Source organism: Telmatherina bonti (assembly GCF_933228915.1).
Source record: "Telmatherina bonti genome assembly, chromosome: 7".
Lineage (NCBI taxonomy): Eukaryota > Metazoa > Chordata > Actinopteri > Atheriniformes > Telmatherinidae > Telmatherina > Telmatherina bonti.
This window is the reverse complement of record NC_136625.1, coordinates 33,027,096-33,053,647: the sequence shown is the minus strand read 5'-3', so window position 1 is coordinate 33,053,647 and position 26,552 is coordinate 33,027,096. Positions and strand designations below refer to the sequence as shown.

At 40.8% G+C, this 26,552-nt stretch overlaps 1 protein-coding gene across 1 annotated transcript in view; it reads left to right on the top strand.

Annotated features, from left to right (window-relative positions):
- Positions 1 to 26,552, top strand: part of LOC306758614 (low-density lipoprotein receptor-related protein 8-like) — a gene marked incomplete at both ends in the record, with an annotated part of 151,037 nt that overhangs the window by 28,031 nt on the left and 96,454 nt on the right. The window contains one exon of the mRNA XM_079243948.1: positions 22,940 to 23,062. Within this exon, the coding sequence (XP_079100074.1) occupies positions 22,940 to 23,062 (123 nt within the window). The remainder of the gene's footprint in view (positions 1 to 22,939; positions 23,063 to 26,552) is intronic.

Sequence of the window (26,552 nt, the reverse complement as noted above, 5' to 3'; positions counted from 1 at the left end):
CCACCATCTGATGCAAAGCATGAGGGGCACTTCAGGAACACACAGGGGAGCTCTTCCTAGTCCACCCAGCTGAGAGCTGCAAAAAAGCTGGTGGCTTGGTGAGGCACGTTGCATTACACCCTGGATCAGACCGGGTTCACTTCTATCACAGCTGCTGAAAGAAGAATATCTAGTTCCTGATGTTTTTACAGAAAAAAGGCTTTAATGACTTTGAAGTAAGACAAGTTAAAAAAAAAAAAAAAAAGGATAAAAAGCAGCACAACAGAAGTTCAGTTAAAGACTCCTGATTAAGATCACATTATTCTAAGCAACAGACATGAGGCGAAGTGGAAGAACCCAACTGCAGGACTGAAATGACACACAAGCTGGTGGAAAAGATGATTTAATCCAACCAAAAACACTGGCGAAACTTGGACGACTAACTGAAATACTGCAGGAATAACAGAAACAGACTAATGTGATAAACAACAAACTGGCAATTAAAGAAAAACCTGGATCATAAAAACTAACAAACTACCAAGTAATGGGACGCAGGTAAACAGGAAATAAATGAACAGGAAGTAAACAGATTGGACTACAAAAAGGGGTGAGCTCTGAAAAGCAAAACAAACACACACTTCCTTCAGACTGCATTCAGGTTCTGACTCCATTCTGGAGTCTCAGAACCTCGATGCTTCCTGGCGAACAAGCCCACGTTCACACCAGTTTAACTGGGAAGATTTTTACTCACTGGAAATATAAACAGTTTGGACATTTGGGCATGAAGTTTTAAGGTTAAGGCTCTGCTATAACAGTTTCATTCATTAATCTATAATCTGAACCCCTTAATCTGTTAAAGGGTCGCGGGGGAGCTGAGCCTATCCCAGCGAGAGGGTCTTGGCTGCAGACTGGAGAATGAGGCGGGACTCGATGTTGGACATCCAACCCCGCCCCTCAACATTTTGATTGGATTAACCCTAACCATGGCACTAACCCTAACCCTAACCACACCCATTTGACATCCAACTCCGCCCAATATCCAGGCCCGCCCCATTCTCCAGGCTGTATTGATCCCAGCAGCCTTCAGGCGAGAGGCTACACCCTGGACAGGTCACCAGTCCATTGCAGGTGTTATAACAGTTTCCCAGAATAAAGTGTACAAGCAGACATATTTTATTGGACGTTTAGATGTGAAAACAAGTTTTAAATTTAAATGTAGCTTGTTGAAATTTAAATTGGTTGCTAGGCAACAATGCAGTGACATCCAGATTTCATGTATTATGAAAGTGTTGGATTGGCCTCAGTGAGCCAGTCCGAGCTTTATTGTCAGTGACTGGTATGTGTTACCGCCTTTACCTTCTGTCAGGCCCCTGGGCTGAGAAGTTTTGTAGGCCCCGTCCCATCCTCCAAATGTACCAGAAAATAATATCCAATAATTCCATAATACCGGGCTTCAATAACTGGGCTTCAGCCCAGGTAAGCCTGTGCTTTAAGGCGGCCTTGTGTCTAACCACCTTCACTGAGCAGATGGGTCTCAGGTTTGTTTCTGCATCCTTGTTACCTGGTTTGCTGGTCAATAACCAGTTACTTGGGCTGGGCGCTAGGACCAAAATCTCATATCCCAATAAATCTAATTTTATATCACCATAACAATATAAGTAACCATATAAAACTGTGTAATTTTGTGTCAGTCATCAGTTATGTGTCAGATGTGCTTGGCAACGGCAGCAGTGATCTCCTTCCATCTGGGGGAACTACGGCCGTATGACGTTTCACGGGTAAATGTCTGTTGCAGCGTTTGTGTCTGGAGTTTATTATGAACGCTTTTGCCTCCACTTGATGCTGCTTTTGCTGCTTTTGCTCATTGAATCTTTTCTTTATTCTGTATCCTTTATCCTGATTCTTGTGCAGGTGATAAAATGAGTTAGTTGTGTCGGAGTCCGTTGTTGGGACTGTGTGCTAATCTTGTCGGTTCTACGTTGGTTTTTTTTTTATGTCCAAACAGCATCAATGCGACAGAAATTTCCCCTCTTTTATGAACAAGCTCATCAGTTTTGGTTGACTGCTCATCTTTTAGTGAATTATCCTGCTCTGAAACACGTCTGCTACCGTCCTTCTCCATGTTTGTTTATATATTGCAGCGTGCATGCCGTAAAGTATGTCCTGACGTAAAATACTGCAGTAAAGCAGCTTATTGTGGCGTAAACAATAGAGCCTCAAATGAAACGATGAACATTTTCTATCGTCCAAACGATATATATCATATCGCCCATATCGCCCAGCCCTACCAGTTACAACAGACATATAACACCGCATCCAGCACTACTATTTGCCCATGTCTGTTTTTACTGTTGCAGGATTTCTTTGGAAACGTATTGATTATACTGTTATTTATACTGTTATAACTTTATTAAAACATAATGTGTTCAACACATGTGTGAACGTTGACAGCCAGCATGGCCTGATGTTGAGATGAACCCAGCATCATCCTTCTGATTAGCGAAGAGAAACCGCTGTTATTTCTTTCCAATCGATAATAAATGTTCTCAGGTTGCTGGTTCACATTAAGTTTGGGAACTGAAATGAAATATGTCTCAGAAATGTCTCAGAAAATGACATGTATGTTTTAGAAATAATAATAAATGTAATTATTAAAAATGATGAATTAAGAAAAATAATAAATGTCTCAGAAATGGAACAAGGAAGAAACACTTCGTGCTTTTTGTGGGTGACTGAAACCAGGAATTTTTATAGTATTCAATGGAGAGATAGGGATCATTTGGCCATTTTTTAAGCAAGCCTGAAACATTTTTATGTGTGCAATGTGCCATCTTCATTTATCTTCCAGTTATACATGTACTAATATTTACACATCTTATTAAATCTGAACTGTCTGAATTAAAACTTCTCCTAGATTAATCCGCCTCACTTTATGTAGAGTTTACCTCTGCAGACTGGATGTTCACATATTTTATTATGAATTGATAAGAGTTGAATGATGCAGCTGAAGATATTTTCTGGTTCATCCTTATTCTTTGGTGCCATCTTCATGAGCAGAGGCTGAAAAAGCAGGCAGCGGACTGAAAGGGTTAAACCACATGCTGATCTAGTTACACTTGAAATAAGTCAGATTAAATATAAATGGTGGATTGGTGGATGGATAGTGGGGGGGAAAGGGGGTGGGGTGGTGGAAAACCAATGGATTTGTTGCAGTGAAAGTTGCTGTCGTTGGCATTTCTTTGAGATCACCATCATACCTCGTTACATCCACTCAGCAGCTAACTGGGCTCCAAACTTCCATCACAGGAATCCATCATGGAGCGATGGACCCACCAGCCACTGTGTCTCATTGTGGCTCACTTATGGATTAGACCAGCTTGGTTTTAATGGTGATTGAAGTCTTGGAATCATAATTACTTTTGACAGATTAATAATGATTGTTAGGAGGAGTGTCTCCTGTGTTTCAGCCACATTGAGGCACTGAGGGGAGATTAGTTTAAGTGAAAAGGGAAAATTGCTTTGGGATTCCCTCCATTTTTCCTTTCATCTGCTTGCTTTGCTCTTTACACCGTCATGAGTCCTCTCACGTTCCTGTTAAAGAAGGTTAAAGACTGACAATGCTGCAAGGTTGGATCACAGTTTATGTTCATAAATGTGTAAACATGTGCTGGATCACTGGAGTCCATCAGGTAGTTTCTTTTAAAAAGATTTAATCTAGTAATGAATGCATCTAATTTACGACTTCATAACTTTAAACGTGCATTAGTGTGTAAGCTGTGAGCTCTTAGTCATGTATGAGCTGTTGTTGGGGAATTTGGACCTCAAAGATGGAAGATTTAAGCTCTACTTCGCAGAACAGGAAAGGTTGTCTTTTTTCTTTTCAGATCTATCTGAATATAAGCCGTGAACGAGCTTCTGAACCCCTTGCTGGGCCATTAGTTTAGTGCAAAAGACTGCTTTTCTTTGATTCCTGCAGGGTTAAGGTGGTGTGAACAGTCTAAATGTGAAGCATTGATGTGGAATAATATGTGTGTGTAGTCAAGCCTTCCTTCACTCCTCATCATTAAAGGTTATACACAGAGGGCTGAAATAAAACATCTCTTTGGAAAAGGTTTGGTCTGACTGCTATGAATATGAAGAGCAATGCAAGACTTCACATCTGAGTAATTAACTGCAGCGGGAGCTGGGAGGTTGCAGCCGCTGCAGCGTGTGGAAGCTGAGTTGGCCACGATCTCCGTTTGAACTCCGGCTTCGGGCTGTGAGGATGCAGCATCTGGCTGTTGTGTTGATTTGGAGTAATTTCCATTGAAGCGTGGAGGAGCGGCTCTGCAGGGGAGAGCTGTAGTGAAGGTGTCAGCTGTTTGGCTCAAGAACCCTTCTTCATATCTGTTTGTTTCCACATTTTATTTTTTTTTCCCAGACCAGGGAGACTTTTTTTTTTAACGAAAACTCAGGAGCAGGTGACAGACTGGACCCACCAGGCTGTTTCCATTCAGCCTGGCAGCACCTCATTTGGAGGCTTTTCAGGAATAGATGTGCCATTTATAACATTTCTTTGACAGTATGTAATTATCTTCAAAACGCTTTCTAAAAAAACAAAAAAAAACAAAAAAAACTTGTGTGTTTTACAATCCATCTGAGCATCATTTGCTAATTCTCTGAAGAGGCAAGGCAAGTAAAACTAAAGCGCTACTAAAGCAATTAAATCTGTCAGTTTCTGTAATAAGCATTCCATATTTTCAGCCATTTCTATTCCTCAACACAAACAGACCATATATCTGACCAGCATATTAAAATACATCCCTGTTTATCACTGCAAAACACTGTTTGAGCAACCAGCAGGTAGCAGATCTGCATGCATGTTGGGGGGGCATGGACGGATCTGACAGGAAACACAGGAAAAGTGGTGAAACTCAACATTTGTTGTCTTCCCATTTTTTTTATTTCCCAAGTTTTTAACAGGATTGTCCACTTTAACTTGAGGTTGTGGCATCTGACGTACCTCACAATTCAATCTGATTATAATTCAGGGTGCTGTGATTCGATTATTAACCGATATATTTAGGATTTGTCATCATTCAAGGTTATTTTTCCTCACTCTGGCTACTTTATACTACTGTATACTTCATACAGTATACATTATTTCTAGTAACCAAACTAAATTATTTCCATGGTTTCCACCATGTCACACCATAAAGAAATCTAATAAATATCCAACATATTTTAATCTTATGTCTAATATTGCCATGGAATTGTTCTGAAAAATGTGTCAGCAGCAGCTTCTCCTCCTCCAACCTGGGCTGGGAACGGAGCTGCTGTCACGTGGCTGTAACGTGGTTATTTTATTTTGGTTTGAAACAACTTGTAAATGAACTCTAGTCCTGTCCAGTCCTTGTCTGTTCACATGTCCATATAATGCTGGAAGGCCTGCCGCCACCTCATCTTCTTGCTGTTGCTGAGATTTGTAGAGTTGAACGGCTGCCTGAGACTGTTGTTGTAACATTTTGGCTCTTTTACATCCTCTACGTCGTGATTGTCTAGGATTTTTCACTTTTTGAATTGCCATTTAATTGTAAGAAATAGATAGTTAGTTCTACTATCATCTTCATATGGGTCTGTCTTGATGTCATGCGGTAAATAACAGCATGTGTGCACAGCAGTGCTAGCTACTGATGTTGGCTAACACCGAACACCAACTGGGAATGTTGCAATCGAAGAATGGTTGAATCATTCTCGACCATTATGACTTTGTTTTCCCTTTTCACTTGAAATGTCCACCACTACCTCCGAATAACATTATCTCAAGACAACATATGTAGCAGTCAATTCAACCAAGTAGAAGTAGCATCAGAATGAAGTGCGGCCTGGAAATGGCCAAACCTCCATCTTCCTCATCTTCATCTTAACAGCTTGCATTACAGATGATTTTTTGAAGATGCTCCAGAGTCAACCAGAAGAAGTAAATGTCCTTATTTTTGTATTTTTCAGCAGCAGAAAACTTTTTAGGCATTTGTTAATTTTTATTTTGTGCTTAAAAGTTAAACAACTGAACCGCCTAGCTGTTAGCTGTGGTAGCACACGCTGTATTCTAGTCCACAGTCATTTGGTGCTTAAAGCAACTTACATGTACCACGAACCATAGTAATTACCCTAACATGCATGTTTTTGGATGATGTGAGGAAGCTGGAGCATGCAACATGCAAACTCCACACAGAAAGGCCGCTCTTCAAACCCCCAGTCGAGGCTCGAACCAGCGCAACCTTGCTGTGAGGCTGCAGTGCTAACCACTACGCCACTGTGCTGTGTTTATGTTTAAATATCAGGATTCTTCTGGTAAACCTTGGATTCATCTGAATCTCAGTTTGACATCCATTCCTCTCGAACAGCGATGTCGAATAAACACATCCCCCGTGGAAGTGGTATTTCCTGACAGCAGCCCTCCCCCTCACACACTTGTAGGTCACAAAGGATTCTGGAAAATAGATCTGCATCCTCTTCATGGATCGTCAGACTCACGCTTAAAACATATGTCCTCACAAATCTGCGCCATTCACATGAGGTGCATTTTATGCTCCTTAGGTCTGGATTTCCAGATTAATCAAGGGGGGAAATAAAAACGTTTTCCTGGATCTTCTCACAAAAGGCCCGTCCATCTGGCAAGTCGGATTATGTTGACTTTGAAGCTCCCTAGTTTTCTGCTCTTTTCTGATGAAAGAAGGATTTGGGGCTGCATTGACTGTAACTGCTGAAGTGCACGCGATCTGACCCTTGGCATGGATTTAGAAACAGCAGTAAGAGCTGTCTAAACCCCCGTCTGCTCCTGCCACCGTCCACTACATCCAGTTTTCCCTTCCAAATAGCTTCATTTCACAGAAAGCACAGGTTGTTTGTCAGGACCTGTGCTCTGCTTTGCATTTTATCCCAGTTGTGTATTTTTGTTGGAAAATCTACCAGTGTTACCAGTCATTTGTACAACATGAACCTTTTTTCAGCCAGTGAAGCGCAGCTGCTACAGATGTCGGCTTTATTATTACTTTTAACAACCTGCAGGTAGGGCTGAACGATTAATAGTTTTAATTAAATATGTTTGAATTAGCAAATCGCAAAAAGCCTGACAAATTTTTTATATTACACAGCACCTGATCCCAGTTTCACACCTGCAGGCTCCACTTACTACAGCGTCCACTGGCTTCGAATGTATTTCCTGTGTGACACGAAGTTCCTTTTTTTTTTTTGTCGTTAAAAAATGTATCTGGCCATGATTCTGCTCAGTCTGAGCTTCAAAACTTAAAATGAAAATTTAAGACACTTGAACGGTTTAAAGCTGAAATTTAAAGTTTAAATTACAAACCAATTTGCAACATTGTTAAAAAAAAAAGATAGAAGGTAAAAAGAAAAATTCATTCGATTTTTTTTCTCATATCGTTCAGGCCTTCTGAGAAGTTCTTATTGTCTGTTTCTAGTTATGTTTCTCCTCCATTTTAACAAACCAGTCTGCTGCCCTGTTATTAACAGTCCTGGGCTTTGATTTAGCTTCTTTCTGCCTCATTAGCTGCTGGAAATCATCGCAGAGAGCAGAGCCTCCACCACCAAACACACCCATGCAGCCACTTGTTAACCTATTGTTTTAACTCCACAATGAGTTGCAAAATTCCCGACTGAATGTAGGTCAAACCTTAGAAGTGCTAATTAAATACTGGGTGACATTGCAGCTCCGTTGCATCACTCATACTTTTATAGAAAATCCATGTTTAAGCTTTAAAGCATGAACACATTCAGAAATAGGTTGTTTATTGTCTGAGTCTCCTGCATTTGTCTCTATTGCCAAATTCAACTCATAAATATTCATAAATGTGCTATAAATATATTATTCACATTGTTTTTTGGCTCAATACCTGATATCTCCCATCCACAAAGTTACCAATAATATTAATGAACATCATCTAAAATTGCTTTGTGCTGGATTCAAAGTAAAAAAAGATCATTGAGCTGCTATTGTGGGATTATACTTAACTAAGTATCGTTGGCGAATGTAGGCCAGTTCATTATCTGACGACACTGCATTCAACAGCCTGCTATGAGTCACAGGGTCCTACATTGTGTTCAGCACTTTCACCAGCATTTAATCATAGCGCTTCACAAGGTTTAATCACTTCCTCCCCTGTGTTTCATGTAGTGCTTGTCATATCTGGTCTTTCATAATTAATTATCCACCATTTATGTCTAAACATGTCATTAAAGGTAATGATTTGTGTATAACAGATGTAATGTCCACAAATTCTCCTGTTTCTGTAATGAGACAAGACATGGATGCTTTGGATATTCATTCATTCATTCATTCATTCATTATCCTAACCGCTTGATCCAATTCAGGGTCTCGGGGAAGCTGGAGCCTATCCCAGCTGGCTTTGGGCGAAAGGCAGGGTACACCTTGGACAGCACGCCAGTCCATTGCAGACTTTGGAAATTATCAGGATGAAAAAAGGATGAAAAAGTTGTTAAAGGGTCGAGTGTCCTGTCTGGGTCGGAACTGAAGTCCTTCCCAAATGGAGGAGTTTAAGTATCTTGGGGTTTGTTTGTAAAGTGTGGGATGAATGAAGCAGGGGGTCGACAGGTGGTTTGGTGCACTACCCAGACTTTTGCAGACTCTGTACCAGTCATAGACTGAACATAATAAGATAGACGAAGTCTCCTTGACATTACCCATAGGTTTCTGAAGAGCTGAATTGAAGCTCAGTGGGCGGTTCCTACCATCGCCATCTTGGCAGAGGCATGCGTGTCGTCTTGCCTGGAAAATACAAATATGGGCAAAGAGGTGGAGCTGAGAGAGGGGCTGTGAGTGTCATGGTGTATAACTGACATCGAGTGAACTTTGAGCTGCTTGTAGCTAAGAGCTAACCGAGCTAACCTGAAGCTAACAGAAGCTAACCAGCTAACGGAGGTAAGCGGGCTAAAGCTAAGTCACATTGTAAACCGACTAAAAACCACGGTTGTTCAACGTTCTTCTCACTTGAAGCGGGAGATCGTGTACCTGTCAATCAAAAAGGACACACCCTTAAATATGCCGAATTTAAAATTACTTTTGAACAGGCGAGTTAGAAAAAAATTCTCTCCCCCCACAGGTGTCATGAAGGTAAACCTGACCTATTAAACCAAAAATGTATTTTTGTACCAGACTGCAAACATGTTTATTTCTGCTGTAAAGTCTTTTTAACATGGGAGTCTATGGGGATTTGCTCTGTTTTAGAGCCCCTGGTGGATGAAGGAGGAACTGCAGTTTTATGCATTTTAGCATAGGCTCCACTTATAACAGCTGGAGGTTGCTGCTTGGTTGTGGTAAAGACCTGACCTATAGACGAGTCAAGAGTAAATGGTGAATGGACTTATATAGCACTTTTCCAGTCATGCCGACCACTCATACCCCGATAGGCACATCATCTAGTCAGGGGGAATCCTGGAATCGACCTCCTAACTTTCCAGTTGGAAAGGCGACTGCGCTTTCTCCTGAGCTACAGCCGCCCATAGTAGAGCTGCTGCTCCTCTACATTGTGAGGAAACGGATGACGTGGCTCAGGCATTTGGTTACGATGCCTCCTTGATGCCTCCCTGGTGAGGTTTTCCTGGTATGTCCCACCAGGATAAACACTGGAGAGACTGCATCTCTCAGCTTGCTTGAGAAAGTCCCCTCAAGTCCCCTTTCCTTACAAAGAGGTGGAGCTGAGAGAGTAAAATTTTTACATTGCAATGATGTTACATTTAGTAACACCTAAGGAAATATGTGATAAAACATGTTGTATCTCAGAAAAGATCTCGGACAGAACGCGCGTCAACCTAAAAAATAAACTTCTTAAATTTTCGGCACACGATGCCGGCGCTCAAAACGCCAACGCTCAAAACGCTCAAAACCCAACCTAAGAAAGCACGACGCCCCCTTGACACGCCTCCACATAGACTTCACATGTAAACCTGACGCTCTTGACGCTCAAAATGCGTTTGGTCTGACCACACCGTAAGGCTGGTCCTACCCCCCCCCCCTCTATAATTTGACATGGGAATGGGTTAAAATTAAACATTAAACATTGGGCCTATGTTGCCCAAAAATCCTGTCATTTACTACGTTTACATGAGAGTTTTAATTCCTGTTTAATTCCAATTAAAGTTAATTCCGCTTTAAACTGATGCAAAAACGATCATGTAAACACCTAATTCCTAATGCAAATTTTTATTTGGAATTAAACCTAATTCTGATGTAAGTGTCTGGTTTATTCGCATTTGAATTCCGAACTATTTAATTCCTCTGTCATGTAAACCTTAATTCTGCTCTAAGTTAATCTGAGCATGCTCGTTACCTTGTCCTGTCCCAATGACACGCGTTGTTTTACCTCCCGTGTTCGGTGGTCTATCTTTCTTCTCCTTCTCAGTTGCAGCAAAAAGTGAAGTAGTATGCTGGTGTTGAGCTGCTACTTCAAAATTATAATAAAAATAGCGGCAAAACTGGTACTTATGTAGTTTTTACAAGTTGCGACTGAAAAGACGAGAGGCAAGGAGCTAACTTTGTTTATTTCCAGTAGACGTCATACGTCACGTGCACCCTCTGTCCAATCAGAACCCTTCCCAACCCGCCGCTCTAAAAAGAAATTAAGTGAGGGCGTGTTTAATATAAACCTTCATTCAGAATGATGATTTTCATGTAAACTCGTAGGAGAATACGTTAATTCTGAATGATTTAATTCTTAATTATTAATTCTAGTTATAAAACATCATGTAACCGTAGCCACTGGCTTTTGGACTGGCTTTAAAACCAAAACAATCATAGTTTTTTTTCCTTCTTTTACACTGTTTATAGTTTTGCTGCAATGATTTAGTAATTGACTGAAAACCAACAACGTGTTTTAAAGCCTGGCGGACAGAGAAACCAGTACATGGTTGCCAACAGATATGAATGATGCTAAACATTACACACAGACACAGGACTTTGAGTTTTTAAACATCTTTATTCCAATGTAAAAATTTGACTTTTGATCTCATTAAAACTGTCATAAACACATGAATGACAGGAATATCTGTATATAAATGTTGATCCATCAGGATGGACAGGTTTTTTAGACCAACTCTATAAATCCAGACTGGAAAATGTTTTCAGTAACTATGTAACATTTCCATACAAATGTCAGAATTTGTTTTCCTGAGAGAGTCCAGCCTGCTTTACTCTGCAATATGCTGAGTCCTCTGTGGGTTTGCTTTCCCTTCAGTGTATATGTGAAGGTACAGTGTGTTGCAGCAAAGGTCTGAGGAGAATGTTGACATATGGCCATAAATCAACCACATTTAGCTTCCGTGAACCAGGAAGCACAGGAGAGAAGTGGTGCAGCAGAAAGACAGACACATAGAGATGACCTGTGTGTACTTGCATTTGCTGATGCTGTAGCAGTGTTTATGATATCTCTGCAGATAAAGAATAAACTGATTATTTACCCGAGCATGTGTTAAAACTCTGCAGTTAGCTTTACTGGTAGCCACATGGAGAAGCGAGCAGCTGCAGATGCAGTGTGTGTGGACCATTCAGAGGCTTGTGTATTTTCCTCAAGGGTACTTCAGCCGTAAATGGCAGAGCTTGATGGCGTTTCCTGTCATTTTTGGAAACAAACAGGCATCTTTCAGGTCTACAGCTGCTTTTTCCAAGTCTGTAAACCACGGCTGTCACTGCTAAAACGGTCCCACTTTGGTCGATGTGTGTTCTGCATGTGCATGCATGTTTAATAAATCAGATTAATATAGATGCCTTATTGCTTTGTTCAGAATGTTGCAGCAGCATCATTTGCACCTCAAGCTTTAAATCTTTACGACTCGAGCCAATTTAAACCAGAAATGTCCTCCATATAAATCACTGCAAGGCTTCCTCAAAGGGGCCAAAAGGCTCCGCTGGCTCAAGCTGCCCAAACTCTTCCTCAAGGTGTTTGTGGCAATGTGACCTGACAGGAAGACAGAAATAATGCATTTTAGGAGGCTGAGGGCTATAATTAGCCCAGTATGTGTCTTTGAGCGGTTTACAAGGTCAGAGGAAATGCTGAACAGCATCACGTAGCCTCTTACCTCTGACATCCTGCAGGCCTTGCGATGCAGGTGTGGCAACAAGCTTTTTGACTGCAGTAATTATCTCTTGTTGTTATTCATCTAGTGTCTCTCCTGTCAGATGCCATGAACTTTTTCACACACTTTACCGGCTGATTCTCCACCATTTTTAGTTTTTGCCTTATATTCCCTCCACTCTAAGATGCCATACCCTTAATGAGAGAGTACATCTCTGCAACCACAAGGGCTATTGGAACTTTATTGGAGTCATAGTAAAGGGAACATTGGTGAGAATTATTAAGATGCGTGGATATATTACTGGTTAAGAATAAAGGAAGATGGCAAACAGCACAAAAGAAAACTGTTTCAGGCTTGAGGACGAATATGAAAATTATGGGTGTGAAAATCGAATTGAAAAATCGAATATTGGGATTTTTTGATTCACAATTTTAAAATCGATTTTTTTTTTTGTTATAAAATTGTTTTTTATTCAAATAAATAAAAATAATCCATTAAATATTTTTGTCATTTTTATTGTTTTTATTGATCTTTTAACTTGTCTTCTTGGACATCACAGCATCAGAATGATGGTCTGGCTATGTTTTTTTTTTCCTAATTGAAATGAAAAAAATGATGAGCAATAAAAATTGTACACATTTTTTTTTGTTTTTAATCTACAAAAATCAGCAAAATCGAAGAATTGTGAGAAAATCGCAATTTAAATCAGGTCGGGACTCAAAAAAATTGAAATCGAATCGGGACAAAAGCACATTGTCACAGCCTTAATGAAAATGTCTTTAGCTGGATTATTCAACTTTCATCAATTCATAGTAAATTATGTGAACATCATGTCTGCAAAGGCAAAGTCTGATTTCTAACGTGAGGCAGATGAATATAAGAGTTCTGACAGCTGGCTCAGATGGAGACCAGTTTCCTAAACTAGTCTTATGACCCAAAGGCTGGTTTAGGAAACTAAGGGAGTAACACACCTCCAGAAGATGCCAACGAGAAGACAATCTGAATCTTGTTTCATTTATTGCTCGTTAACAAAGCAGAAAGACATCACCAGAGCCAAGGCCACTATAAACAGAACACCCCCAGCTAAAAATTAGGAGCATTTTTTTAGCAGCCCCCCCCCCAAGAAAAAACAATACAAATCGGCTTCTAAACTAGCCTAACTTCAACATAAACAGGAGAAAATGACTCTCCCCTACAAGACCAGATGTGCAGATCTCAGCTCCTTTATAGGCCCATCCAGGCGCTGATTGGCTGGAAGAGGCCAATCAGCGTGGAGCAGCACCTGGAAAGGCAACACAACACATGAGAAGTACGGGAAGCAACCACATTCCTGTAACACCCTCCCTACTGGGGACTTCAAGCTTTTAAAGATTTTATCCCAGTTATGATCATAGAGACATATATTATGTGATTAATATTATAATGTAATAAAGAACAATCGCTACAAGCTCTCCTCCCGTTCCATATCTGTAAATCTTCTCATCAACCACCTGATATTCTTAGAAATCTTACACATCTTTATTTTCACCTTTTGCCATTAGAGTTTAGGAGTTTAGGAGTTATTGTGTTTTAAAGTTCATTTGACCTGTTTTATTTGGTTTAATTTGTGATATTCCTGTGGAAAGGTTTATTCATACTGTAATTTACTGACTGACTTAATACCTCTTGCTGCTACTTCCTCTATCTGAGTATGTTTCGCTCTAACGATTGATGTTGTGTTAATTCCTGTGGCTTATTGTGGACTCCTGTTTATGGTGTGTATGGTTGTTGTCTGTTGTACTGTGGTTGCAGCACTGCTTTGCTGTTGTCCATGACAAGTTTCCCTCCAGACACAGTAAAGCTTAATATAACAGGAAACTAACATCTTGTAGCCAGTTAGGCTAAATTGATGCGACCGACAGCAGCTTTAATTGACAAACAACACAGCAAACAAAAATAATGATGCTATAAAACGTGATAAAGTTGATATGCAGAGAAAGTTTTAACTGTCTGATTTTCTACTTTTAGCTTCTGTTTTAAAGCAAAAGCCAAATGTTCTTCAGAGAAACAGCAAAGGTTTAATCTGCAGATGTTTCTGCACTGTGGCTCTGTGCTTTCTGGATCAATACTTGATCAGCCGGAGCTGACTTGGAGCTCCAACCGTGCAGCTCTTTGTGTGACTGCTGGTTGCCATGACTCACTGCTAACCACCCAGACCCGACTGACAGGAGACAGTACTAACTTCCTTCTCTGACAGATAGGAACGGATCAACAAGCAGGAGGTGTTTACTCAGTCAAAGCTCCTGCAGCTACATGGAGCTTCTGGTTGTCTCAGAAACATGAATGAAAACGGCTGAATTTCCTTATCAGAACCTCAACACTCAAGTGAACCTAATAAAATTCTATAATTACTTGCAAAATCCGGTTTTGAGTACAGCTTGTCCCATGTTTAGTGTTTTCCATGGTACCATGATATCCTATTAATTTAGAATCATTTGCTTTGCTGGTTTAAGCCAATGGGACACAGAATGTTTCCAGCTGGACAACACACCCCGACCTTCCTCTTCTGAGCTAATGAGGCAATCTGTCTTCTTACCCCCCAGAACCAAGTACTTATCTCTGCGTTACTCAAGCCCTGCACTACCAAAATACTTTGTTGACTCATTGTCACACTAAAATAACTAGAATCTGTTGAGATTAAGAGGATTTCATATTGGAAACCAGTTGAATCAATATTTTGATGAGACTTTACGGCCTTGCAAGCAGCTGCCAGAAGATGTTCTGAAACATTTACCGCGATAACCGTGTTAGACACACACTGACTATGCTTAGGTGCTGATGGTTATGATGGGATAATGAAGTGGTTCCCAGCCTTTGGTTTCCACCACTCTGATGGGTCAGTAATCACCAGCAGCTCCATGAGCTGTGAAGCATTTTCAGAAGTCTGCACGAGGATGCAGATGTAACTGTGCATTTTAAAAAGCACAATTGCTCACTAATGCATTATTAAACAGCCTTCCAACGCACTCACACACGCACATACACACACATACTTTAACTGTCAGCGATGAATCCAGCCAGACGGTGCAGCACCTGGAATCAAACACAATGCAGAGCTTTCTGTGTACTGGCATGGTCGGACAAAATCACTTCTACAAATGAAACAATCTGAGGACTCTGTGTGCTTCTTTCTGCAAACTGCACTGATTCCTACGTTAAATTTGTTAACGCCCAGGCTGCTTCTCAAAGAATTCATGTTGGACACCTGTGCTTGTCTTTGGCTTTGATGAGCTCACTCAGCTTCAAGCTTGATTCAGTGTGTTAAAGAAATATTTCCAGGTCACACAAGTGGGTACCAAACATGGACCGTATGTGAAAGATGGACGGAGCCTCCGGAGGTTAAAAGTGAAGCCTATGTGGAAGTGCATAAAACTGCAGTTCCCCCTTCATCCACTAGGGGCTGCAAATCCCCATAGACTCCCATGTTAAAAAGGCCAACTTCACAGCAGAAATAATCACGTTTACAGCCTGGTATAAAAATCCGTTTTCAGTTTAATAGGTCAGGTTTACCTTCATGACAACTGTGGGGGGAGTGAATTTTTTTCTAACTCGCCCGTTTAAAAGTAATTTAATCTCAAAGTTCAGCATATTTAGGGGCGTGTCCTTTTGATTGACAGGTACCCGATCTCCTGCTTCAAGTCAGAAGAACGTAGAACAACCGCGGTCTTTAGCTGGTTAACAACGTGACTTAGCTTTAGCCCGCTTACCTCCGTTAGCTGGTTACCTCCTGTTATCTCCAGGCTAGCTCGGTTAGCCTTTAGCTACAGAAAGCTCGGAGTTCGCTCCATGTCAATCATCCACCATGACGCTCACAGCCCCTCAATCAGCTCCACCTCTTTGCCCATATTTGTATTTTCTGGGCGAGACGACACACATGACGTTGCCAACATGGCGACGGTAGGAACCGCCCACCGAGCTTCAATTCAGCTCTTCAGAAACCTACGGGTGACGTCACAGAGGCTCCGCGCACCTTTTCATATACAGTCTATGGTACCAAAGCAAACTTCAGCGCAGTCAAAAGTCACCTGTAAGCACAAGTTGTTCATGCATTTGATTGTTGCTAGTGGTATAAAGTTTTGAGGCTAAAATTGACTTAAAAGGTAAAAAAAACATTGGTAAAATGCCCTAATTTACCTCAAAATGTTAACATTTTATAATTTTAAGTGAATTTAAAATAAAAATAAAAGAAATCATAAAGCAAAGCCGACGAGAAGCGGAAGAACAACATGGTTTTCTCTTTAGAGGAAACCATTATTTAAACCTCCGCCGTGCTTTATTGAGACATTGGTTACGGGAAGTTATGACCCTTAATGCTCTAGGAAGGAAACTGTGCAAGCTTGGACGGAGTCCCAGCTGGTTTTCATGCGATCCTGACCTCTGTGATTTGGCTTTGGTCTATCAGATCACCTGAATACTTCTAGTTCTAGAGGTTAGAGTTGTTTGCAGCTAAAAGGTTATTAAAAAAAGAGAAGGTCAAAATGCCAGATCATCTGACCCAGCGAGCACGCCACTACCAAACCGACATCCACATATCTAACCCCAGCTCCAACCTAATGCAACAGCAGACCGATACTTTACAGCACGTCCGTATGATTGCTGTTAAAGAAAGATGAGAAGAAGTTGAAGCAGAGAAATGTTGACAGTATCTGGTCTGGGGGGAGAAGGCTCCAGGTGGGGCTGCCAGAGCGTAGAGCTTCTTCTCATTGTACCTCTTCCAGGAGACATAACACGGGTGGGTGAACTCCGCCTGTACACGGCCTTCATTCTGTCTGAGTCACATCCCATTTGTAATGCTCATGATCAGCGACTCGCACAATGTGCAACCGCTGTTGTTGTTGCTTTTCTCACTTGTCCTGAAGCCATCTCGGCGTATAAAGCTACCACGAAGGGTTGAACGGGAGGACATGGTTTCTACGTCTGTGCGTGAACGAGGATTTGCACGCTCCTTGTTTTCATTCATCATCACACTTTCCATTAAGATCCCACAAAGCATTTTTTACTGTGCATGTAACCCTCCATCATGGCTGCCGTTGCTCCGTCCTGCTCTCTATCTAATGGATGTCTTTCCTCTGATTCCTAGTCCCTTCCCTCTCCATCCCAGCCTTGAGCTCGCTCCTTCCTATCAGCTCTGCATTGAAAACTTCCTCTAATTAAAAAAGAAAGTCGTTTCAAGCAGATGGCGTGAGCTAGCCCGGGCAATTATTGCCAAGTGAACCATGGCCCCTGTAGACCTTGACTGAGACGAGTGGAGAGTTCAGCTGGATTGGCTAAGAAGCTCACTTTCAGGGAGAAACTGCACGTCGGGGACACATTTCACCTGCAGAGAAACCATTACGGATCAGCTTGAGAGTTTCAAAGACTTTGTCACGTGATCAAATAAAGTCTTAAGTGCAGTCTGGAGCGACGCGCTGCTGTGGCGCTTTTTAGGCTCCGAATTCTGCCCTCGTCTGTTTTTGTTCATCTCCTGGGAGTCAGACTCATTAACACATCATTAATACTGGTGCATGGATTTGGATTTTTTGGTGAAAGGTTTATTTGGGGAGTTAAGATGTTCATCGTGGTCTTGCATATGAATAACAACGTGCTACATCTTCTTTGAGGATTATGAAGAAAAATCTTCTGAATGTAATTATTCTGTGGCAGGAGGTGTGATGCCTTTAAAACTTTGGGATGCCTCTGGGTCTCTTTGTGCATCTCTTACTCTGCTTGTGCCAAAGCCACATGGTGTAAGTTAATCCATAGAAGAGAAGTGGATTTAAAAAATGTCACTTTTAAACAAAAGCACACTTTCCTGCTCTCTAATGGTGGCGTCTAATCCCCACTACAGAGTTTATGTAATTAAAGAAAAACCCTTTTATGTGTCTACTATTTAAACTTAAAGCTTTTTCTACTAATAGCTGCATTTTGTTGTTAAAATGCAAATGAAAAGTGCATTTACTGATGAAATGTTCTAACACGCCGCCTCTTGGACACTCCATATTTTCTTTTCATGGCGTTATGGACCGTTATTAGTTTGACATTGGTGCTTTGACTCCCAAGATGTTTGAGAACGAGGCAGTTAAACTAAGATTTAGAGCCAGAGATGAACAGTTTGTAATAGGATTGAAACTCTGAGGTAGCTTGTCCATTACAGCAATTGCAGGAACACAATTGTCTGCAGTTCCTGCAGTTCACCCATCATCCACTAGGAGCTACACAACAGAGCAAATCTCCATATTAAAAAGACCAATCTCTGCCAGCTTTTCTGCCAGCTTATATATATATCAGGAAAAGCTGGCAGAGATGCTATGAAGTTGGTCTTTTTAACATGCGACTATATATATATCTATCTATCTATCTATCTATCTATCTATCTATCTATCTATCTATCTATCTATCTATCTATCTATCTATCTATCTATCTATATATATATATATAGATAGATAGATAGATAGATAGATAGATAGATAGATAGATAGATATAGATATAGATATAGATATATATATGTATATCAAATAAGCAGAAATAAACATGTTTACAGCCTAGAACAAAAAAAACATTTTAGGTTTCATGACAACAGTGGGGGGGAGGGGGGGAGAGGGAATTTTTTAATGGCTCATCAGTTTATAATCAATTTAATCTTGAAATTTGCAATATTCAGATTAACAGGTACCCAATACCCACTGCAAGAAGGTAGAGTGTAGAACAACCGCGTTTTTTAGCTAATTAACAGCGTGACTTAGCTTTAGCCCGCTTACCTCTTTTAGCTAGTTTGCTCCCGTTAGCCCAAGGTTTGCTTGGTTAGCTCCACCCCCATGCATCCATCCACACGCCCACAGTCACCCCTCTCAGCTCTGCCTCTTTACCCATTTTGTTTTTTCTGGTAGACACTACACATGTGATGCTGTCAAGATGGCTACAGTGGGAACCGCCAAATGAGCTTCAATTCAGCTCTTCAGAAACGTGCAAGTGATGTTATAGAGGCTACGTCAAGGTCTCAAACTACTGTCTTCAAGAGTTACAGTCCAACAGGATTTAGATGTTTCCCTGCTCCAAATCACGTGCTTCAAATTAAATGGATCCAACAGCATGTTAAGTTCAACACAATGACCCATTAATTTCAGTCAGGTGTGTTGAAGCAGGGAAACATCTACAATTAGCAGGACAGTGGTCATAGAAGACAGGGTTTTTAGATTAAAAAACATACATACATATAAAATGTTCAGATTACCATTATTGCAAATAAAAGAGTGGAAATCTTCCAATAACATTCATTCATTCATTCATTCATTCATTATCCTAACTGCTTAATCTGATGAAGGATCGCGGGGAAGCTGGAGTCTATCCCAGCAGTCTATGGGTGAAAGGCAGGGTACACCCTGGACAGCTCACCAGTCCATCGCAGGGTCCAATGACATCCAGCAAAACAAAATCAGAAAACATCTGTTTTGGTAAAATACTATAATCCTGTTTTATTTTACACCGTTCATTTATCACTTTATTCATTAAATGTAAATGTTGTGGAAATTTTATGTTCTGACTTTCATATATTTCATAGTCCTATCTTATATTAATTTCTGATTATGGCTTTGTGGGCTTTCTGAAAAGGTCATGATGAACTTAAGAACTTAAGCTTAGTTCCACAGTGTCTGCTTACTCCCCTTTACAGACATAACAATGTGTAGAGGGCCTGACATGTCTGCATTCAGACATCTGGGATCTGATTAGTTAGAACACTCTCTTCCTTGAAGAGGGCTACAGCTAACAACAGACATTTCTTGTTTAGAATAACGTAGATTCAGGGCAGACAAGTGAGGCCCTTATGCGAGGGTAAAAGGATGGTTCAGCCCAGAACTCAGAACATTCCAGACTTCTGGACTGTCTCTCCAAATTGCAATTTGTATTATTCTGTTCTTTCTTATTTTCTGTTCAATAAACTTTGTAATTGTTTTCACTTCAGAACCAGACTCCTCGTCATTGACAGACTTTTTTCCACAACGACAGGATGCAAACCTGCTGATACCAAGTTTGCCTTAAGGCTTTTAGACAGTTGTTGCATTGATTTACAAGCTGTTGGAAACATTCCTCAGAGATTTTGCTCCATGTTGACATGAAGCATCACACAGTTGCTGCACATCATGATGAGAATCTCCCGTTCCACCGCATCCCAAAGCTGCTCTGCTGGATGTAGATCTGGTGACTGTGGAGGCCGTTGGAGGACAGTGAACTCATCATCATGGTGGAGATGATGTGAGCTTTGTGACATGGTGCATCATCCTGCTGGAAGTTTCCTTCAGAAGATGCTACACTGTGCTCAGAAAGGGATGAACATGGTCAGCAGCAGGACTCTGTGGTGGTTAAATCATGTTTAGTTTAGTTTAGTTTATTTAGGATCCCCATTAGCTGTAGCAATCGACAGCTATTCTTCCTGGGGTCCGACACCATTATAACATCACAAAAGAAAAACTTGTATAAAGTTAAACAGCACATCAGCACTTCAGGTCAATCCTGGAATACAAGCGGTTTACATATTCAAATCCATCTCTTTACATCCATTTTTACATACTAAATGCATGCATGTCACGTCCATTCTTGTTACATCGTATCGTATAAAACTATTCATTCACAAAAATATCCTTACTCATAATTGGATATAAACCTATATATATTTGATTATCTATAATAAAAATCTTCTAGTACACCTCTATCCATATTATCAGTTTGTTTACTCTATTACACATTCATTTGTATTTATTATTTTATCACCAAACCCTTATATTTATGATTTATATAGATACCTTTACTTTTAAATAGTCTTTTAATAATATTTTAAAGTTTTTTAGGTCAGTGGTTAATTTAACGTTCTTCGGTAGAGAATTCCATATTTCCATGCCTCTATGCAGAACAGTTCTTTTTATGGCATCTGATTTTGCTTTAGGCAAGCTAAAATTTCCATCTTTTGCATGTCTTGTGGTATATTCGTGATTTCCAGCACTAAACGTCAGGTTATTAAATAAAATAACAGGTAGTTTTAATACAGATATATTTCTAATTCCAACTGTCAATGAATACAAGAGTCTGTCTTTGACCAACAACCAGTTAAGTTTCTTATGAATTGTGATGATAAATGTCCTGAAATCACACTTCAGTACCGTTTGGGCAGCTCTACTTTGTACATGTTGCAGTCTGTCTCACACATCCCTTGTGGGATTTGACCAAACGACTGGACAGTAATCTAGTTGAGATAAAATCAGTGATTGAATTTTAGATTTGAGGAAGTTTTGCGTCATAAAAGTTGCCTGTCTTCTTATAATTGAGATACCCGTACCCATCTTCGCAATCATATTATTTATGTGTTTTCTCCATGATAATTATGATGTTGGTCTTTAGGGGTTGGTCTTTATATTCACACATCATTATACCAGCAGTCTTCCCAAAAACCGGAGGAGGTGCATCCATCTAAAGCCATCTCAGAAAACCTATCACATGTTTTAATATGTTGACATGTGATGACATTTCTACAATGTGCAACATGATGGATCCATACTTTCCCATTGTTTCCATTAAATTCCGATCCTACCATGTGAATGTGGAGCTGAAATGGAGACTCATCAGACCAGCAACGTTTCTCCATCTTTTATTGTCCAGCTTTGTTGAGTTTATGTGAATTTTAGCCTCAGTTTCCAGTCGGTCCATTCTCCTCTGACCTCTGACATCAACAAGACAGCTGCTGCTCACTGGATATTTTCTTTGTAAACCCAAGACATGGTTGTGTGTGCAAATCCCAGTATTCTGAAATACATGACATGAATGTGTTGAGCTGCTGCCATGTGATTGGCTGACAAGATATTTGTGACTGGTCAGTGCATGTCAAGACTGAATAATAATAATAATTTCCCTCCTGATTTGTGTGATGGAAAGTGAGAACTGCTTTAGGAAACTTTAAATACCTTAAAATTGACCCTTAAAATAGTAAGCATGAGCACGGTGAGTCTTGGCTTAGAAACCTGCTGTTTTCTTTCTCACAGCCCCTCAGCCGGGCTTAATGCTCCCCGCTTATCACTAAATGTTATATCTAATTTAAAGCATCAGAGCTGAGAGTGGGGCCAGCTTAGGAACAGTGGTGGCTGTATAACAACCCCAGACAACTCTGCTGAGGGCTTGTAGCCTGTGATTTATTAGCATGTGCTACAGGTCCTGCTGGAGTAACAGGCTAAGGAAATCGATTGGCGCTGACCTCTGCCTGCGTCTGCATCTCCGGCTCAGCTGGCAGCCTCAGCCCTGCAGGTAGAGAGGGTTCACTTTGTTTGTGGAGTTCTTGTGTTGTGTTCCACTTTAAATATAGAAAGTTGGCGAGAATTTGAAAGGTAGCAGTGATAATTTCCCTTTTGCTGCCGGAAGACATGATTTGGATTTAAAGTTCCAGGTACGCTTGACGTGCTGATGAGCTGTGATGTGTTTGTAGCTTTCAGCGGGGAACCGCTCTGGAAGATGAAGTCTTCAACCGCCCTGAAATTCAGAGCGGAGCCGTTAACATGCGTTTCATTTCTAGAAATCCTGAAGGAGGAGGCTGATTTTAAGACCAGACAGTCAGAAGGAGGGGAGTTAGGAGGGAATCGGCACAATGAATAAGAGTCAAAGTACGAGAAGAGGAGATAATTAGTGAAATGTGAAGAGCTGCACAGGAATAAAGTGCGGAGCGATGAAAAGGATCTCGTTTTGATGAGGGGGGATGATTGGTGGGATTCAGATAAAGTGGCCCGTGACATGTGGCAGCGATTAAGCCCTGAAGTAGACTGTTTTCACGGGGTTTTTACCAGTTTTGTGTCTGTGCTTGTGTCTCCGAACAGCCAGGAAGACGTGCGCCCCTGCAGAGTTCGCCTGTCTAAATGGACAGTGTGTCCCGGGGCGATGGCGATGTGACGGGGAACCAGAATGTCCGGACGGCTCTGATGAAGCTGAGGAGACCTGCAGTAAGTACCGTTGTCTCCTACTAAAAATAAATTGTTTATCTTCACAACTACAAGTGTGGTATATACAAACCTGCTCACAAAGAAAAGCTGAGACACGCGTGGTTCATACAGAAGGATCATATATCATTATATGTGTCATTATGACAACATATATCAACCTGAAACACTGGGAAAAAATGAACATTTTTTATTTCTGCCTAAAGGAAAACACTATGTTTGGTATGAGAAACAAGGTTAGCTGAGCTTTGTTGGGGATGTTCTGCATGAACTGAAACAGTTCAGATCCGTACGATCCATTAACTGAGATTAGATGAAAACCTCAATCCAGTCTAAGGTATTTGATTAGGACCCTGATCCAGGATGGATTGGTTTTGGGGTCACTGAGTGCACCTCAGCTCAAATGTGTAGACAGATTAGTGACTGAATCTCGCTGCTTAAACTCTGACACTTTGATTGGACCTTTACATCTTTCAGTAACTCTGACGCCTTTAACTTACAAATCCACCTCCGTTCTGCCAGAGCTGTCCAAAAAGAGCCTCAACACCTTCGAGGGCTTTCATCTGATCTGATGCTTTTGGCTTTTTTATGTTTGGAGTTCTAATCTTTGCTCGATATCAGTACTTAGTTTCTCTGCAGACTGGATTGATTTCTCGTTTGGCCAAAAGTACGCGATCCCGCTTGTTGAGCAGTTTTTTTCTTCTTATACAACAGAGTGTCTGAAGGGAGGAAATGCTAAATGTTTCAAAACAGACAAGCATCCTGATCATGATGAAGTAAAGAAAAAGAAAGCATGAGGAGTGTTTAGGGAATGATCTGCATGTGGTTGAGCGCCAAGGACTGATGTCTTATGTCAGAGTTATGACAAACCTGTGCACATCTGGAAGATATCAACATCGATATGAAAATGTCTGCAGATCTCAGTAGTTCTTAATGACTTTTATGTCTGTTAAGTGTTGTTTGTTGGGCTGTGATACTAGAGTGACTAAAAAGCACTCGGGTGCTTTTTCTAGTATTAGGTAAGGTTTTAGGACTGCACTCAGAGAGCGCAAACCTCCGCCAACGCCTTTAAATAAATTCCTGGATCCAAATGGTGATCCCGATCACCACCAGAATTAAACCAGTTCTTCCTTTTCACATTTCCAACGACTCCTGAAAATTTAATGAAAATCCATACATAACATACATAACATCGTGAACACTAACAGACAAACAGATAAACAGCAGGTAAAACATCACCTCCTTGGTGGAGGTAAATGTCAAGCAAACAAGAAAGAAAATGTGGAATTGTTCACATTTATTTTGGTCCATCAACCAATATGCTTTTTTTTCTTTTCTTTTTTTTTTTTTTACTTAATGAGGTGAATTCTGATATAAAAGGGGTGATAAAGTAAATATTCTGTTTATTTCAGCTTTATTTGTACATCATTAAACCAGAAATAAGTCATCAACCCTCCTGCAGACCAGTGATGTGTCATGCTCTGAGAGCCGATTCTTTGTAGTGAATCAGAAGAACCTGCTCTGAGAGCCGATTCTTTGTAGTGAATCAGAAGAACCGGCTCTGAGAGCCGATTCTTTGTAGTGAATCAGAAGAACCTGCTCTGAGAGCCGATTCTTTGTAGTGAATCAGAAGAACCGGCTCTGAGAGCCGATTCTTTGTAGTGAATCAGAAGAACCTGCTCTGAGAGTCGATTCTTTGTAGTGAATCAGAAGAACCGGCTCTGAGAGTCGATTCTTTGTAGTGAATCAGAAGAACCGGCTCTGAGAGCCGATTCTTTGTAGTGAATCAGAAGAACCGGCTCTGAGAGCCGATTCTTTGTAGTGAATCAGAAGAACCGGCTCTGAGAGCCGATTCTTTGTAGTGAATCAGAAGAACCGGCTCTGAGAGCCGATTCTTTGTAGTGAATCAGAAGAACCTGCTCTGAGAGTCGATTCTTTGTAGTGAATCAGAAGAACCTGCTCTGAGAGCCGATTCTTTGTAGTGAATCAGAAGAACCGGCTCTGAGAGCCGATTCTTTGTAGTGAATCAGAAGAACCGGCTCTGAGAGCCGATTCTTTGTAGTGAATCAGAAGAACCTGCTCTGAGAGCCGATTCTTTGTAGTGAATCAGAAGAACCGGCTCTGAGAGCCGATTCTTTGTAGTGAATCAGAAGAACCTGCTCTGAGAGCCGATTCTTTGTAGTGAATCAGAAGAACCTGCTCTGAGAGCCGATTCTTTGTAGTGAATCAGAAGAACCGGCTCTGAGAGCCGATTCTTTGTAGTGAATCAGAAGAACCGGCTCTGAGAGCCGATTCTTTGTAGTGAATCAGAAGAACCGGCTCTGAGAGCCGATTCTTTGTAGTGAATCAGAAGAACCTGCTCTGAGAGCCGATTCTTTGTAGTGAATCAGAAGAACCGGCTCTGAGAGCCGATTCTTTGTAGTGAATCAGAAGAACCTGCTCTGAGAGCCGATTCTTTGTAGTGAATCAGAAGAACCTGCTCTCACTCGATGTGAGCCCAGTTTTTCTTTCTTTTGCTGCTAAGTTCTCAGTGTTCAGTTATACTCAAGGCAGTGCTTTGTTTTAATTGGCCCACATGGCCATGCAACCAATCACATGACGATATGGAATCTGTCGTGTGAAAACAGAGAGAGGGTGGACGGTACTCTGAATCCGTGAGGGCATCGTGTGGTCCTAAATAATCATCAGTGACTCAAGTTTAGAAAGTTTCTGCAGTTTTAAACATTAATGAAGACATTAATCCTGTTTTCTTGAGTTTGGTTCTCATTTTATTTTGTAGATTTTTTTTTTGTTGCTTATTTGTTCATTTGAGCCATAAAAGACTTTGGTTGAAATATTAATAAATAAAAGCACAAATGGAGGCAAATATAAGGCTAAAAATGCTGAACATCAAAAGGATTTTCAAAACACAAACCAATCATTATTTTAGAAGTTAAGGTAAAATATGTGGCTACAAAAGATCCTAAATCAGAGCCGTTTGGGAGCCGGAGCAAAAGAGCCGAACAGCCCATCATTACCGCAGACACATCTGATTTATTCTAGTCTTCTTGTATTTGTTTTAATTATAACCCAATAAAAACAAATCCTTTATGTGATCCAGGTTAGTCCAGTTTATAAAAACTGTGTTCATATAAACCAATTCATTAAGAGTAATTCCCTAACTTAGAAAGCTTCATTAAAACTTCTTCATTGTTAAATGATCCATCCTGTGCATAGCTGGGAGGACTGGTGACTGTGGAGAAGGAAAACATTCCTCTTAAGGGGAAAGAAAACTTCCAGGAGGAGCAAACTCAGGGAAGCTGCCCACGCGGCTCGAATGGTTGGAGGGGATGAAGACACCAAAGAACTTCCTAAGGATGTTTTCATCCTTGGGATGCATCTTCACTTTTCACAATAACTACATTTCAGTTGTTCTTGACTGGATTTAATGAGGTTCTTATGGAACGTTTTTGTCTCGACGCTGGTGGCAGTGCGGCCACCTCGCCAGCCTCCG